Below are 16,179 nucleotides of genomic sequence, written 5' to 3' on the forward strand. Positions count from 1 at the left end.
AGGACAGAAGTCATGTGATCACTTACAGTGCCTTGAAAAAGTATTCATACTCCTTGAAATTGGCGACATTTTGTCATGTTACAACCAAAAATGTAAATGTATTTTATTGGAATTTTATGTGATAGACCAACACAAAGTAGCTCATAATTGTGAAGTGGAAGGAAAATGATAACTGCTTTTCAAATTTTTTTACAAATAAATCTGTGAAAAGTGTGGCGTGCATTTGTATTCAGCCCCCCTGAGTCAATACTTTGTAGAACCACCTTTCACTGCAATTACAGTTGCAAGTCTTTTTGAGAATGTCTCTACCAGCTTTGCACATCTAGAGAGTGATATTTTTGCCCATTTTTCTTTGCAAAATAGCTCAAGCTCTGTTAGATTGGATGGAGAGTGTCTGTGAAGAGCAATATTCAATTCTTGTCACAGATTCTCAATTGGATTTAGGTCTGGACTTTGACTGGGCCATTCTAACACATGAATATGCTTTGATATAAACCATTCCATTGTAGCTCTGGCTGTATGTTTAGGGTTGTTGTCCTGCTGGAAGGTGAACCTCCGCCCCAGTCTCAAATCTTTTGCAGACAATAACAAGTTTTATTCTAAGATTGTCCAGTATTTGGCTCCATCCATCTTCCCATCAACTCTGGCCAGCTTCCCTGTCCCTGCTGAAGAAAAGCATCCTCACAACATGATGCTGCCACCATAATGTTTCACAGTGGGGATGGTGTGTTCAGGGTGATGTGCAGTGTTAGTTTTCTGCCACACATAGCATTTTGCTTTTAGGTCAAAAAGTTCAATTTTGGTCTCATCTGATCAGAGCACCTTCTTCCACATGTTTGCTGTGTCCCCCACATGACTTCCCGCAAACTGCAAATGGGACTCCTTATGGCTTTTTTCAACAATGGCTTTCTTCTTGCCACTCCTTCATAAAGGCCAGATTTGTGGAGAGCACGACTAATAGTTGTCCTGTGTACAAACTACCTGAGGATCTCTGCATCTCCTCCATCCAGGGTTACCATGGGCCACTTAGCTGCTTCCCTGATTAATGCCCTCCTTGCCCGGCCTGTCAGTTTAGGTGGACGGCCATGTCTTGGTAGATTTACAGTTGTGCCATACTCTTTCCATTTTTGAATGATGGATTGAACAGTGCTCTGTGAGATGTCCAAAGCTTGGGATATTTATTTTATAACCTAACCCTGCTTTAAACTTCTCCACAACTTTATCCCTGACCTGTCTGATGTGTTCATTGGCCTTCATGATGCTGTTTGTTCATTAAGGTTCTCTAACAAATCTCTGAGGGCTTCACATAACATCTGTATTTATACTGAGATTAAATTACACACAGGTGGATTCTATTTGGTTTCATTGCTTCCACTAGATTTTAGTTGCAAACCATTTATAATTTTCCTTTCACTTCACAATTATGTGCCACTTTGTGTTGGTCTATCGCATAAAATCCCAATAAAATACATTTATGCTTTTAGTTGTAACATGACAAAATGTGGAAGGCACTGTATATAAAGAAAAAAAAATTAATAATCAATATGATTTAAATTCTGACAAGTACTACTTTTTTTATTAGAACAGAAAAAATATGATGAAGAGACCTTGGTCCATCATTTATAAATTGCATTTCTCATTTTTTCATTGTCTGAATAATAACATCCCATTAAAATATTTCCCAACATGTCAACCAGGTCAGTTATCGAGTCACTGAAACTCGTCTGAGAGATGGAAAACTGTATCCAACTTTATTCCACATGACACCAGACAATCGGATCCGTTATGCAGCTACTATAAAATTTTTGCAGTATTTTGGGTGGAACTGGGTTGGAATAATACTATCAGATGATGGCAGCAGTGATGAGGAATCCCAAGAACTGAGTAAAATATTGAGCCAACATGGAATCTGCGTAGATTATATAATTAAACTGACACTAGATATTGCACGTGATACTGAAGGATTGATGAAAATTAGAAAATCAAAAGCTAAAGTTATCATTGCGTGTGAAAATTTCACATCGCACTTTTATTTCTTTTATCGCCTCATGCCCTCTACTTTAGAAAATATTACATTTATTTTCCCACCTTCATGGAGTAAGATAAGTAGTAAAAAATTTGAGGACTTAACAGCAATCAACTGCAGCTTCATATTTGTGTGGGCACAAAAAATATACGTACAATTCCATAATCCTGAATATGGTGTCAGCTTCTCCCGCTGCCTTACTGATCCAATACTGGAAGATATTTGGATTTATTTGTTTTCATGCCTTTCCCCACACCCACAGAAAAATGACTTTTTTAATTTGTTATATAACATTTCTGCAAAACCTTGTAGAGATGTAAAATACTGGAAGGCTTTTGATGGTTATACATCTCTGCCATTCTATGCATACAGGGCTGTATATGTTCTGGCCAATGCTCTACACTGGATGTACATGAAAAAAAATAAATCGGAACAAAATGGATTCCAGCACAGAGTAAGTTGGATAATAAGTGTTTATATTACTATATTTCCTCCTTCCCGGTCCCCCCCATGACTTTACACTTAAGATCAACTGCACAACCATTGGTCCCTCCACACATGCCAGGGTGCTGGGTGTAATCCTTGACTCTGACCTCTCCTTCAGCTCCCGCATCCAATCACCGGCTAAATCCTGCCGCTTTAACCTCTGCAACATCTCCAGAATTCGACCCTTCCTGACTAATGACATCACAAAGAAACTTATTCACTCCTTGATTATTTCCCGCCTTGATTAATGCAACTCTCTCCTTAATGGCCTACCCTTAGGCAAGCTTTCCGTCCTTCAGTCTATTATGAATGCTGCTGCTAGTCTAATACAACTAACTGATCCGTGACTGCTGCCACTCTCTGCCAATCCCTTCACTGGCTTCCCCCACCCCACTGTATAAAATTCAAAATGCTAACCACAACATACAAGGCCATCCACAACATCGCCCCCATCTACATCACCAACCTCATCTGCAGATATCACCTAAATCGTCCCCTCCGCTCCTCCCATGACCTCCTGCTCTCTAGCTCCCTTATTACCTCCTCTCATGCTCGCCTTCAGGACTTCTCCAGAGCCTCTCCCATCCTCTGGAACTCCCTGCCCTGGTATGTCCGATCAGCCCCTAAGCTGTCTACCTTTAGGAGATCCCTAAAAACTCACTTATTCAGGGAAGCCTATCCCACACCCACCTAACAACTATCCCTGAGCCACCCCCCATCAAATCATTCCCTGCATCTATTACCTTTTTGTACCACCACCCCCTCCCTTTACAATGTAAGCTCTACGAACAGGGCCCTCCTGTCCCTTATGTATTGAACTGTACTGTAATTGTGCTATCCCCCCCTCTACATTGTAAAGCGCTATCCTATATTATATAATAATTATGTGAATAGACAGCTATCTCCACCCTCTATCTAATTTCCTGGGCAATCAGGAAAACATCAGTCCCCCAAAATCTTTGATTTCTCTATATATCTAAATATAGATAAATATAGATAAATAAATGATTGTTTCTTTTTTTTTAAATGGGGGGGGAAGAATTGATGGTATTTTACTATTTTCTTTGTTTATGCCATCTTAAGAAACACATTCAAATAGTTAATATTCCTATTTCACATATTTTATCTGTGTTGTATATATTTATATGCAATTATATTCTGTATATTTATCATGTATACAGTATTTCACAAAAGTGAGCACACCCCTCACATTTTTGTAAATATTTTGTTATATATTTTCATGTGACAACACTAAAAAAATTGCACTTGCTACAATGTAAAGTAGTGAGTGTTGCCACCGGAGTCATCTTCCACTCCTCCATGATAACATCACAAAGCTGGTGGATGTTAGAGACCTTGCACTCCTCCACCTTCTATTTGAGGATGCCCCACAGATGCTCATTAGAGTTTAGGTCTGGAGACATGCTTGGTCAGTCTATCACCTTTACCCTCAGCTTCTTTAGCAAGGGAGCAGTCATCTTGGAGGTGTGTTTGGGGACATTACCATGTTCGAATTCTGCCCTGCAGTCTCCCAGTCTCCCAGTCTCCGATGCTCTGCCTCAGTATGTCACGGTACATATATGTGTGCCCAATACACATCTGTTTGTGCTGCCACTTAATATTCAATAAACATGCAAATGAGATGAAACAAATGTCAATGTAAAAAAGAGAGACAAATAATTCCACAGTAGCACACTAAATTAATCTAAAAATCTCCTAAATATTAGCATTGTGAAATGATCAACATAAAACACCCATACATAATGAAAAGTGTCCATATGGCATATCCAAAAATGTATATATGCTCCAACATATGCAAATCAATAATGTCCAATAATACAGTCCAACTTAAAGTGATGAAAGTGATTAAAGTGATGAAAAGATAGTGAAACAAAATCTCGTTGGTCCACCAAAATCCTTCACCAAAGTGATGTGTGCCAATTCCACTCCCTTAAGAATAAATCTCACCAGATGCTGTTGCCATTCTCTCTTGTGTCTGGTAAATATCACCTTATTAGATGTTATTGAAGAGTCGCTTATACACACCAATCTCCATCGAGGTGAATAAAACTCAAAAACCTTAGTCGAGTCATAGATGCACATCTTCAACCTTTTGTCCTTTCCTTGACATCCTTTGTCAGAGATACAATACAATTTTTATAGTTGATTGATGACCTTACTCTATTGGACCACTCCATCCTCGTCACTATTGATGTAGAGGCCCTATACAACAGTATTTACCACACTCTAGGCCTTTCTGTTGTGCAGAAGGTTCTCCAACAAAGTTCACGCTATGACTCGGCACTAAATGCGTTTATCCTGAATGGTCTGCAGTACATACTGCACCACAACTACTTCAGCTTTGATAACTCCCACTACCTCCAGCTTCAGGGCATAGCGATGGGGACGTGTTGTGCCCCATTCTACGCTAATCTGTACCTGGGGGAGTGGGAGCAGTCCCTCCTGGATGATGAGGGCCTTGTTGAATACACTAGTCACATTACTAATTTGCTTAGGTATATCAACGACGTCTTCGTCATCGGGGAGGGACCCAAGGCCAAACTCATAGAATTTTTGAAACTGGATCAACATAAACGATCGGAATTTGAAATTTACCAAGACCTACAATCGAGACAGTGTGACATTCTTGGATGTTTTGATCAAAACAACCTCTGAAGAAAAGTTATCCAGTACCCTTTTTCGTAAGAGCACTGCTGGTAACACGGTACTTCACGAGGATAGTTTCCACCCTGTACCCCTTAAGAATTCTATCCTGTATGGACAGTACTTGCGACTTTGTCGTAACTGTTCCAATGATAGCCTTTTTATCAAAGAGGCTGGAAACCTCCAAGATCGTCTTTTAGCATGCGGATATAGTCGATCTTGCTTAAAGAAAGCATATAATATAACTCTAAGACAGTGCCAATCCAACCTGCTGTCCAAGCCCAAATCTCCCAAGAACTTTGATTCTAACCTCACTCGCATCATTATGCAATACTCACGTCAACATGTGGCCATAAAAAACATCTTACAACGACATTGGAATATCCTAAACGATGACCCCAAATTAAAGCATCTTGTTTCCAACCAACCAGCCATAACTTACAAACGAGCTACCTCAATTAAGAACAGACTTGTCTAAAGCGAGTATAAAAACGAACACAAAAGATCCAAACATTGCTCTATTGCCGGTTCTTTCCCATGTGGACACTGCTCTCACTGCCCACTAATAAGGAAAGAAAGGACCTTCCGTCTTCCTAATGGAGAAATCTTTACACCCTCACACTTCGTGAATTGCCAGACTCGAGGTGTGGTATACTTCATGGAGTGTGAGTGCGTTGCCTACTACATAGGCAAAACTAAGCAAGAGTTTTGGAGACATATATCCAAACAGCATGCAAATAGGCAACTCATATCTCCCTGTGGGGAGACATGCCATTTTTGCACATGGTTACACAGTACCCAAAGTAACTTTCACGGCTATCTACAGGATGCACATACCAGATAGAGGAGGTGACTGGAATAAGATCCTATTACAAAAAGAACAGAAATGGATCTTCCAGTTACAGGCCACGTCACCTCCCGGCCTCAATGAATCCATCTTGTTTGCTCCTTTTTTACGAGGATTTTCCTAGGCAAAACGCATTGAAAATAGCATTCACACATTTTTACATCATTAAGGCTGGGGACCTTCACCGAGGTATGTACATGTTATTTTAATCAATGAAATTAATGGTTGAATCAAAAAAATGTTTTCATTTTATTTAGCCTTTTCCTTTCTGGTATTTTATATGCTCCTGTCTATTCTACGTAAAAATATATTCTGTAAATAAACACTCTAGCAAAGGAATATCTTAGACAATTTGCTAAGACAAACCTTTTATCCAATATTTTTGTTTATCATTTTTATGGATGTCTCCATATTTCTCTTCAAGTAGACATTTAGGACGACATTAATTCAATATCGTCCTTGCTCGTTTGCTATACTGTTATAATGCTAATTTATTTGGAAAACCAGCAGTAATATACATTTAATTACCTTCGGTGAGGCAATATTTGGACGCCCTGTTGCACCTCAACAGCTCACAGTTTAAAAAGATCTTTTTAAAAAAAAAAAGGATTTATTCCTATTGAAATTATACTCATGAATTTTTGTTAGCATTAATGCTCATGTAATAGGTATTAATGTATATTATAATCTATAATCAGTATCTATGTTTATGTATTTTGGTCGTTGTTTTTTTTCTCTTTCCTATTTTCCCCTGACCAGCTTGATTCTTGACCTCCGGTCAACTGGTCCATCCAGTGTGGAGCCTCTGCCACAGCGTGTCTTCCTGGCAGGGTAGGGAGGCACAAAGGGCCCTGTGCTTCCCTATGCACCACCTGGGTATTGTAATATGTTTGCCGATTTATATGGGATATTATATTATTATATATATGTATACATACAGTACAAGATTGACCAGGCCAGATTTCAGTTGACAATGATTGGAGTTGTCCAAGCCAACTCAATTACACATATCAAAGGGGACTTGTTGATCAAAGGGGAAGTGGACAAACAAGATTTACTCCACATATCAAAGGGGACAGATAGTGACTTGTTGATAATAATATGCAAGAATACAGATTAGGAATGTAGGTATTGCAGGACTCAAAAGTGTGTTCAAGTGATATCTGTTAATCTAATTTAATTACACATATCAAAGGGGACTTGTTGATGTTGATATGCGGGAGTGGAGATTGGGGCGGTTTATGACTGCAGCTGTTCATGGCTGGGAGTTGTTGTCTGTCTGAAAGACTAAAGCATATCAAAGGCCTAAATGGAGATGGCCAATCAAATTGCTCAGCCACCCATTGTCTAGTGAATATAACATTGCGTTCAGTCTATAGTTTAGAGTCCTGTCTGTGTATGACTATGAAGGCACAAATCTATGAAAAATGGGACTCGGCGTTTTATGTATTTTTGTCATCTGTGGACTTTGAACCTTGTTCTGTGTTGGAAGTCAATAAAGTGCATCTCTCTGGAAGAATTGGGTTGCTGCGGAAGAGTACTTACATCATCATTATAATAACTACTAATTAATTATCTACACCACTATACAATATATATCATATCACTACACTGGTGCGTGACCCGGATCTTTATCTTAAAACCAAAGAGAATCATTTAAACCTAAAATAATTTTCATAACATCTGTACATATTACATAATACATATTGATCAACATATTTGACTAAGGTGAGATGCTGCACAATGGCTTGCCATAGCATAAATTATAGTATGTTGGGTGGTTTTGCTAAATTTATAAGAGGGGTGAGTGAAATGCATCACTCCAGTCATGATTTGAAACTTTGTTGAATCAGTTGTTTATAATATGCTAAAGGCTATGACATATATGGATGAAAAAGACCTTTCTACCTTTCATGGTGAGGATACTGGCAAGAATTTCCACTGCTGCTTTGTCTGGATAGAAGATCTAATAAACACTGATGTCAAGCTGATTCTATCTGAACCATCATGTGGGGGTATATGTATATGTTGGTATACCATTCAGGTGTAATTATGGACTGAATGATCCAAGTAACTGCTCTATTGAAGGCAATGAGGGGTCAGCCTACAGCAAATTACAAAAGCAAATTGTGGCTGGCAATCAACAAATTCAGGTACTTGACAGGTACACAACCCGGCCATCATTGTTCAAATAGGAAATGGAAAGAAGCAGATGTGAATTGTAAAATGCTTGCAAGATGGACTCATGAATGTCAAGTGCAAGGAAATAGTTTGCAGCACAGTTTTTACTGCCATATCCAAACCTTTTGACCTTGAAAGTGAGTGCTGGTACATTGATGGTTCTTCTTACTATGAAAATGAAAGTAGAATGTTTGTGTAAAAGCATCTTTAAAAATGAAAAGTTTGAGCCTGGAGATGAGAGAATCCTGGACTTATGTGGATTGGAGCTCCCAGAGCATACCAAGTTTACTTTCAGTGAGATGGTGAGAGATGTGATGAAGTCAGACCGAAGAATGGACTGTGGCATCAGCTCATCTTTGCGCAATTTTCAAGATCTTGATGTGATATAATAAAGCCTAACAGCTATATGGGCCACTGATGTTTACCAAATCCTTTTCAAGTCATGGTCTAAAAGTTATATTATCTAATAACTGTTTCATTTGGATATTTTAGAGGCTGGTGAATAGAGATGTAACCAGTTTCAACTTCATATTTTATATGAGCCATTGTAAAGCATTCAGTACCTTAAATCATAATGATATTTTTTGTTGTTTGATTTATGGGTCAGTTCTAGTAGTTAGAACTGATCCAAGTGGGGGTATATGTTGTAATATGTTTGCCGATTTATGTGGGACATTATATTATTATATTTATGTACACATGCAGCACAATATTGACCAGGTGTCACGTACCTGACAGTAGAGCCTGATATGCAGGGAGCGACCTCTCTTGCTCCTCTGATTCTGGCCCCCTGATAGAGTAGACAGGAGGAGCAGAAGTGCAGAGTCGCATAAGTGCCAAACAGTTCGTCTTCACTGTAATGTAGAACAGCGGCAGGTGGCACGGTGCTGCAGCAGGGTTCTCCAATGAGCGGAAGATGAAAGTCAGGCAAGCCGGGTCAAACACTGGCGGGAACGTCAGGAACAGAAGCGGAGGCAGGAGCATAGTCTGGATGCAGGCAGGGTCGGCAACGGGCTGGCAGCGTGGTAGTAGAAGGAGCAGGCAGATGCGGAGTCAGAACAAGCCGGGTCAGTTGCAGGCAGCAGGTAGCAGAGTCAGAGGCAAGCCGGGTCGGTAAACAGGTGCAGGTATCACGGGTAAAGCAGGCAGGAACACACGGGAACGCTGTAGAATGGACAGCACTAGATGCAAGCACAGACCAAGTTTAAATAGCCTCTTGGTAATGTGCACACAGGTGCACCGAAGGTGTTCTGGCAGAGGCTGAGGTCACAGGTCGACTTCTCCGTCGGCCATCTTGAGTACTGGCTGGTCTTCCCTGACAGGCTGAGGTCACAGGTCGACCTCTCCTTCTGCCATCTTGAGTACTGGCTGGTCTTCCCTGACACCAGGCCAGAATTCAGTTGACAATGGTCGATTTGTCCAAGCCAACTCAATTTTAATATAACAGCTGATGTCCCTTTGATATGTTTATCTTATGTAAGTCTACCTAGGTGAATGAGGTATGGCCTGTTAACCTAATTGAACATTTCAAAGGGTACATTGTTTAAAGGACCATAGAATTAGTATTTATTGATGGGATTAACAATGGGATCAAGGAGTGTTTTGGGTTGGCCTAGCGCAGGCTCCCTCCTGGGGTGCTAATATATCAGGGGGGACTTGTTGATGTTAATACGCAAGAATAGAGATTAGGAATGTAGGTATTGCAGGACTCAAAAGGGTGTTCAGGTGGTATCTGTTAATCTAATCTAATTACACATTTCAAAGGCCCCGCCCCCCGTTATTTAAGAACCGTCAGAAGAAGAGAAGCGTCACACAGTGGGAGCCTCCCTCCATGCCATCATGGATGCGGAGCAGCCCGAAAAGAAGATGAAGACAAGAAGATGAAGAGAAAAAGATGAAGAGAGAAGCGTCATACAGCGGGAGCCTCCCTCCATGCCATCATGGATGCGGAGCGACCCAAAAAGAATATGAAGATAAGAAGATGAAGAGAAGAAGATGCCGTGGAGGGAGATGCCGGATGAGAACACCGGAGAAAGAAGCAGAGGATCGGAGGAAGAAGAAGATGGAGGAAGAAACCGAAGGAAGATAGAAGAAAGAAGAAAAAAGATAGAAGATGGAAAAAAGACTTTAAATAAAGGAATTGTCATTTTTAACACTTTTGACAGTTTTTTTGTGAAATGGTAGAGGTACTTTTGTTCCCCCTTACCATTTCACACAGGGGGGGCCGGGATCTGGGGGTCCCCTTGTTAAAGGGGGCTTCCAGATTCCGATAAGCCCCCCGCCCGCAGACCCCCACAACCACTGGGCAAGGGTTGTGGGGACGAGGCCCTTGTCCTCATCAACATGGGGACAAGGTGCTTTGGTGGGCTGGGCTACCCCAAAGCACCCTCCCAATGTTGAGGGCATGTGGCCTGGTACGGTTCAGGAGGGGGGGTGCTCTCTCTCCCCCCTCTTTTCCTGCGGCCTGCCAGGTTGCGTGCTCGGATAAGGGTCTGGTATGGATTTTTGGGGGACCCCACGCCAATTTTTAAAAAAATTTTGGAGCGGGGTTCCCCTTAAAATCCATACCAGACCTGAAGGGTCTGGTATGAATTTTGAGGGGGACCCCTACGTAATTTTTTTTATTTTGGCGTGGGGTTTCCCTTAATATCCATACCAGACCTGAAGGGCCTGGTATGGATTTTAGGGGGACCCCCACGACAGTTTTTTTTTAAATTTTGGTTCAGGGTTCCCCTGTGGGGAATTCCCATGCCGTTTTTATCAATGAACTTTTATGTGTATTGTCGGACTGGCAATTCATTAATAGCTGCGAGTAGTTTTAAATGACTTTTTTTCCTTTGAAATGTCATTTTGCTGTCAGACTGTTCTAAACACGGGAAACATGCGCCCCTTTACAAGCATACTATAGACACCCCCAGGTACGAAATTTAAAGGAATATTACACTTTTATTGTTTGACTTTAAGCATTATTAAAATCACTGCTCCCGAAAAAACAGCTGTTTTTAAAACTTTTTTTGCATTGATACATGTGCCCTGGGGCAGGACCCGGGTCCCCAAATCCTTTTTAGGACAATACCATGCAAATCAGCCTTTAAAATGAGCACTTTTGATTTTGAACGTTCGAGTCCCATAGATTTCAATGGGGTTCTAACGTTCGTGCAAAGTTTTGGTCTGTTCGCAAGTTCTAGTGCGAACCAAACCGGGGGGGGGGGTGTTCGGCTCATCCCTACCTAGCAGGTAGGGATTTGGCAGGAGCCCCAGGATTCCGGCCTCTTATAGGGGTTTATCGGAATGGGTATTACCTTTAACAAAAACAACACATTCTATCCATATGGGATAGAATGAATAATACTGGAAAGTTTGCCCCTCCAATATCCCCCATGACACCATTAGAAGGATTCCCCTGATTTCCCACAGGGGAAGAGAAGGGAGGTTTAGATCAATGGGGAATGGATGGAATGGTTATTCGGGCTGGAGTGGTCCCACAGCGCAAATTGTTACCCTAAACAGAGTTAACTTCGACTTTAGGGGAAATACCAATGGCCACATGGAGATACCATCAATTGGTGGATTTTTTTAACAATTGGAAGCATCAGATAAGGCCAGCAAACCCACTTACTACTTTTGAATTATGGTGTTCTAATATATCAGAGCTGGGCAACTTATTGGTTCTGAGTGCCCAGTGTACAACAACTCCCTATTTTATTACAGAATGGGAAAGAGAGATGGGTCATAATTTTTTCATCTGAACAAATTCAAAGATTGATTAGGGCAACACACCCTACTTCAATAAGCTCTCATATACAGGAAATGTCTTATACGTTTTTGACAAGATGGTACTGTACACCGGTTTGGTTGGCACAGATGTACCCATCGGCAGATGTTAACTGCTGGAGGGGATGTAACCAAAGGGGCTCATTTCTTCATTTATGGTGGTTTTACCCAAAGATTAAGGTACAGTACCTGACTGCGAGATTGTGTTTCCAGCGCGATCCCATCGCGCTGGTTCTTGGCGACAGGGTACTGTGCATGTCACGTTGGCTTACTCATCAGGAAAGGAAAACTTTTTTTTCCTTTCGCGATGAGCGACAGGCAGTGCTGACAGCTGTCTGGTATGAATCCTGAGGGGGAACGCCGTGCCAAATTTTAAATGAAAAAAACAGCGTGGGTTCCCCCCAGGGGCATACCAGGCCCTTAGGTCTGGTATGGATTGTAAGGGGAACCCCCTACGCCGAAAAAGGGCCTGGTATGCCCCTGGGGGGAACCCACGCCATTTTTTTCATTTAAAATTTGGCACGGCGTTCCCCCTCAGGATTAATACCAGACAGCTGTCAGCACTGCCTGTCGCTCATTGGGAAAGGAAAAAAAGTTTTCCTTTCCCGATGAGTGAGCCATCTCAGCGCTGGCTCCCACGACGGGCTCGCAGGTGTCAAATCTTGCCGATAACTGCAGCGAGATTGACACAATATCGCGGTCACCTACTGTATATTGGGAGGCAATAGTACCATGGATTAAAAGAATGACACTCAGACCTATAGAACTTTCCCCATTACATTTCCTCTTTCATGGGATGCCATCATCTGCTAAGTTCTATAAGAGAAGCATTACTCCACACTTGCTAAATGCAGCTAAAACATTGAAACCTAGATTTTGGAAACAGAAAAAAGAAGTAGATATGGCGCCGTTCCAGGCCTGATGGATTCAGGTGTGTGCTACTCCCTTATGGGAGGAAGGTATTAGGTGGGGAAAAAAATTATGTAGGTAGTGCCTATTGAATAGGTGTCTTCAAGTCCTATACCCAATGCACAGTGCAACTGTGCATATCAATGTGAAGATGTGTATTAACTCCTAAATGTGCATGAGTGTCCAGCTGTATACCTGACTCAATAAAGTGCAATGTGTAGGACACCAACTTATTTCATAAATAAATAAAATACCTTAAATTATTAAAGTGCAATATTCCTAATCATTATGTACATTAACCGTATAAACAATAACAAAATACAATCAATAGTATAAATTAAAGTTCTGGTGTGAATAAACAAGCGTACTTCTAATTAGTATATGCAATTAAGTTATAAGGTGCTATGGTGCCGGTGAAGAGATCCGGTTGGATTCTGGTGGATTTTCCAATGAGTAAACCCTCAGTGCGTCCCTTAAATTGAGGGTTTTTTTTAATTTTTTGGGGTAGGAATTGCAATGGAGAGATGGATAATTTCATTAAAGGAAGAGAATCATTTATAGTAATGAATTAGGCATGGGATTGGTAACACTTTATTAATGCACATAAAGGAGGGTGGAAGGAAATATTGATATGAAATGAAGAGAGGAATGAATAAATATTTAATGAAGTAGGAGGGTGAGATTACTCTAAATAAATACACTTAATATTACTGAGGATGATGAGAATAATTTTTTCATTTTTATTTTTTTTGACACATTTAATAGGGCGCTTCAAAGCCTCCTTCTTAATTATATATTGAGTCCGGAGTGAGTCCGGTCCGTCTGTTCCTATTCCTCGTCTTCTGTCATTAACAATCATGCGATCAGCTACCTGGGAGCCAAGATCCCCCCGAGGTGGAGGTCATGGTGAGACATGTGAAGGATCTGGATAAGGAGACGTTCAGGAAGATCCTGAAAGGTGGATGTCTGCCGCTGGGGATTCCTAGAAAGACTTCCGTGGAGAGGGGGAAGATCACGGCAACCCAAAAGGCTATCCACCATAAGGGGACACCGCTGCTGGATTTCAGCTAACACACCTGTTACCCCAGCAGGGGTTAGGCACTCCGGTGAGTGCGGGCACAAGTGGGCGTTGCGGAGGAAGGCGGGGAACACTGAAGAGTCATTACTATTATTATTATTATTTTTGATCTTATGCATGGATATTATTCACAGACTATTATTTTCAGTGTATAGTCATATACACATGCACATCTAGTTGGACTTTTTTATAACTATTTTTTGATACTACTCAGTGTCAATTTTTTTTTTACTTTATTTATTCTATTTTTATTTTTTACACATTAATTTTTTGATATTCACTTCTTTGGACTCACATGGGGTTATGTTTTACTTATTAAATTACCCCCTTTAGCTATTTAGGACGCCACTTGATTATTATCTGATGTGGGGATTATCACTGTTATTTATTGTTCATGGATTTTTTTATATTTTTATATATTTCATATTTACTAAGAACGCCTGGTTTACAACCAACTGAGTGACCACCTCATTAAAAACAACCTTCTTGATCCCTTTCAATCTGGATTTCGCCCTCAACACTCCACAGAAACTGCTCTTTTAAAACTCACAAATGACCTACTAACTGCAAAAACCAACAGACACTATTCTGTACTCCTACTTCTGGATCTTTCAGCTGCATTTGACACGGTTGACCACCCCCTCCTCAAAAAAAACTTTACTCCCTCGGTCTCCGTGACTGTGCTCTTCAGTGGCTCTCATCCTACCTATCCCAACGCACCTTCAGTGTCACTTACAATTCTACTTCCTCCACTCCTCTTCCCTTCTCTCTCGGGGTCCCCCAAGGTTCTGTTCTTGGACCTCTTTTATTTTCAATCTACACCTCTTCCCTGGGCCTCTCACGACTTTCAATATCATTTCTATGCTGATGACACACAAATCTATCTCTCCACCCCTCAACTCACTCCATCACTAACTTACTAACAGACATATCTGTATGGATGTCACACCACTTCCTCAAACTCAACTTGTCCAAAACCGAGCTTATAATATTTCCTCCCCCACGTGCCTCTTCCCATGACTTCTCTGTCAAGAGCAATGGCACAACCATCCACCCGTCCCCACATGTCAGGGTACTAGGTGTTATCCTGGATTATGAACTCTCCTTTCAGCCCCACATCCAATCACTTTCCAAAGCTTTCCGCCTCAACCTCCGCAACATCTCTAAACTACATCCCTTTCTAACTAATGAAACCACAAAGCTCCTGATTCACTCCCTGGTTATCTCTCACCTTGACTACTGCAACTCACTCCTCATTGGCTTACCTTTAAATAGACTATCCCCCTTCAGTCCATCATGAATGCGGCTGCCAGACTCATCCACCTTACAAACCGCTCAGTGTCTGCTACCCCTCTCTGCCAATCCCTCCATTGGCTGCCACTTGCCCAACAAATTAAATTCAAAATACTAAAGCCATCCACAACTCTGCCCCCAGCTACATCACTTAACCTAGTCTCAAAATACCAACCTAATCGCCATCTCCGTTCCTCCCAAGACCTCCTGCTCTCTAGCTCCCTCATCACCTCCTCCCATATCCACCTCCAGGACTTCTCCCGAGCCTCGCCCATCCTCTGGAATTCCCTACCCCAATCTGTCAGACTGTCTCCAAATTTATCCACTTTTAGGCGATCCCTGAAAACTTTCCTCTTCAGAGAAGCCTATCCTGCCTCCATCTAACAACTGCACTATTTCCTCCATTAGCTCATCCCCCACAGCTATTACCCTTTTGTATAACTTTACCCTCCCTCCTAGATTGTAAGCTCTAACGAGCTGGGCCCTCTGATTCCTCCTGTATTGAATTGTATTGTACTTGTACTGTCTGCCCAAATGTTGTAAAGCCCTGCGTAAACTGTCAGCGCTATATAAATCCTGTATAATAATAATAATTTACTCTTTAGCACTTTACACTTTATTGAGAATTGTTTAGATTGAATAACACAGAGGGTTCACATTTTATTTTATTTTATTTTTTATTTTTTATTTATTTTTTATCACTTTTGAACAGCGCCATTTCCCCTGAAATAGGTTTTCTTTGTACAATGAAATTTGTCTTAATAAAGAAAAAGTGATTATAAAAAAAACTGTCTGCCTAGCAAGTGTTTTTTTTTTTTACTGTGGGGGAAGTGCACACACAGCCATCACTGGTGGTGGTGTGATCAGATGCTTTTAGGGCAGAAGAGACACCTTGGGTGTAATAGAGCCCAGATCTCTCCA

The 16,179-nt window shown here is 41.2% G+C and overlaps 1 protein-coding gene across 1 annotated transcript in view; it reads left to right on the forward strand.

The window, feature by feature from the left end:
- LOC141140143 (vomeronasal type-2 receptor 26-like) overlaps positions 1 to 16,179 on the forward strand; it is a 246,799-nt gene that overhangs the window by 68,827 nt on the left and 161,793 nt on the right. The window contains exon 2 of the mRNA XM_073627040.1: positions 1,698 to 2,480. Within this exon, the coding sequence (XP_073483141.1) occupies positions 1,698 to 2,480 (783 nt within the window). The remainder of the gene's footprint in view (positions 1 to 1,697; positions 2,481 to 16,179) is intronic.

The sequence above is a fragment of the Aquarana catesbeiana genome, linkage group LG01 (assembly GCF_042186555.1).
Source record: "Aquarana catesbeiana isolate 2022-GZ linkage group LG01, ASM4218655v1, whole genome shotgun sequence".
Taxonomy (NCBI): domain Eukaryota; kingdom Metazoa; phylum Chordata; class Amphibia; order Anura; family Ranidae; genus Aquarana; species Aquarana catesbeiana.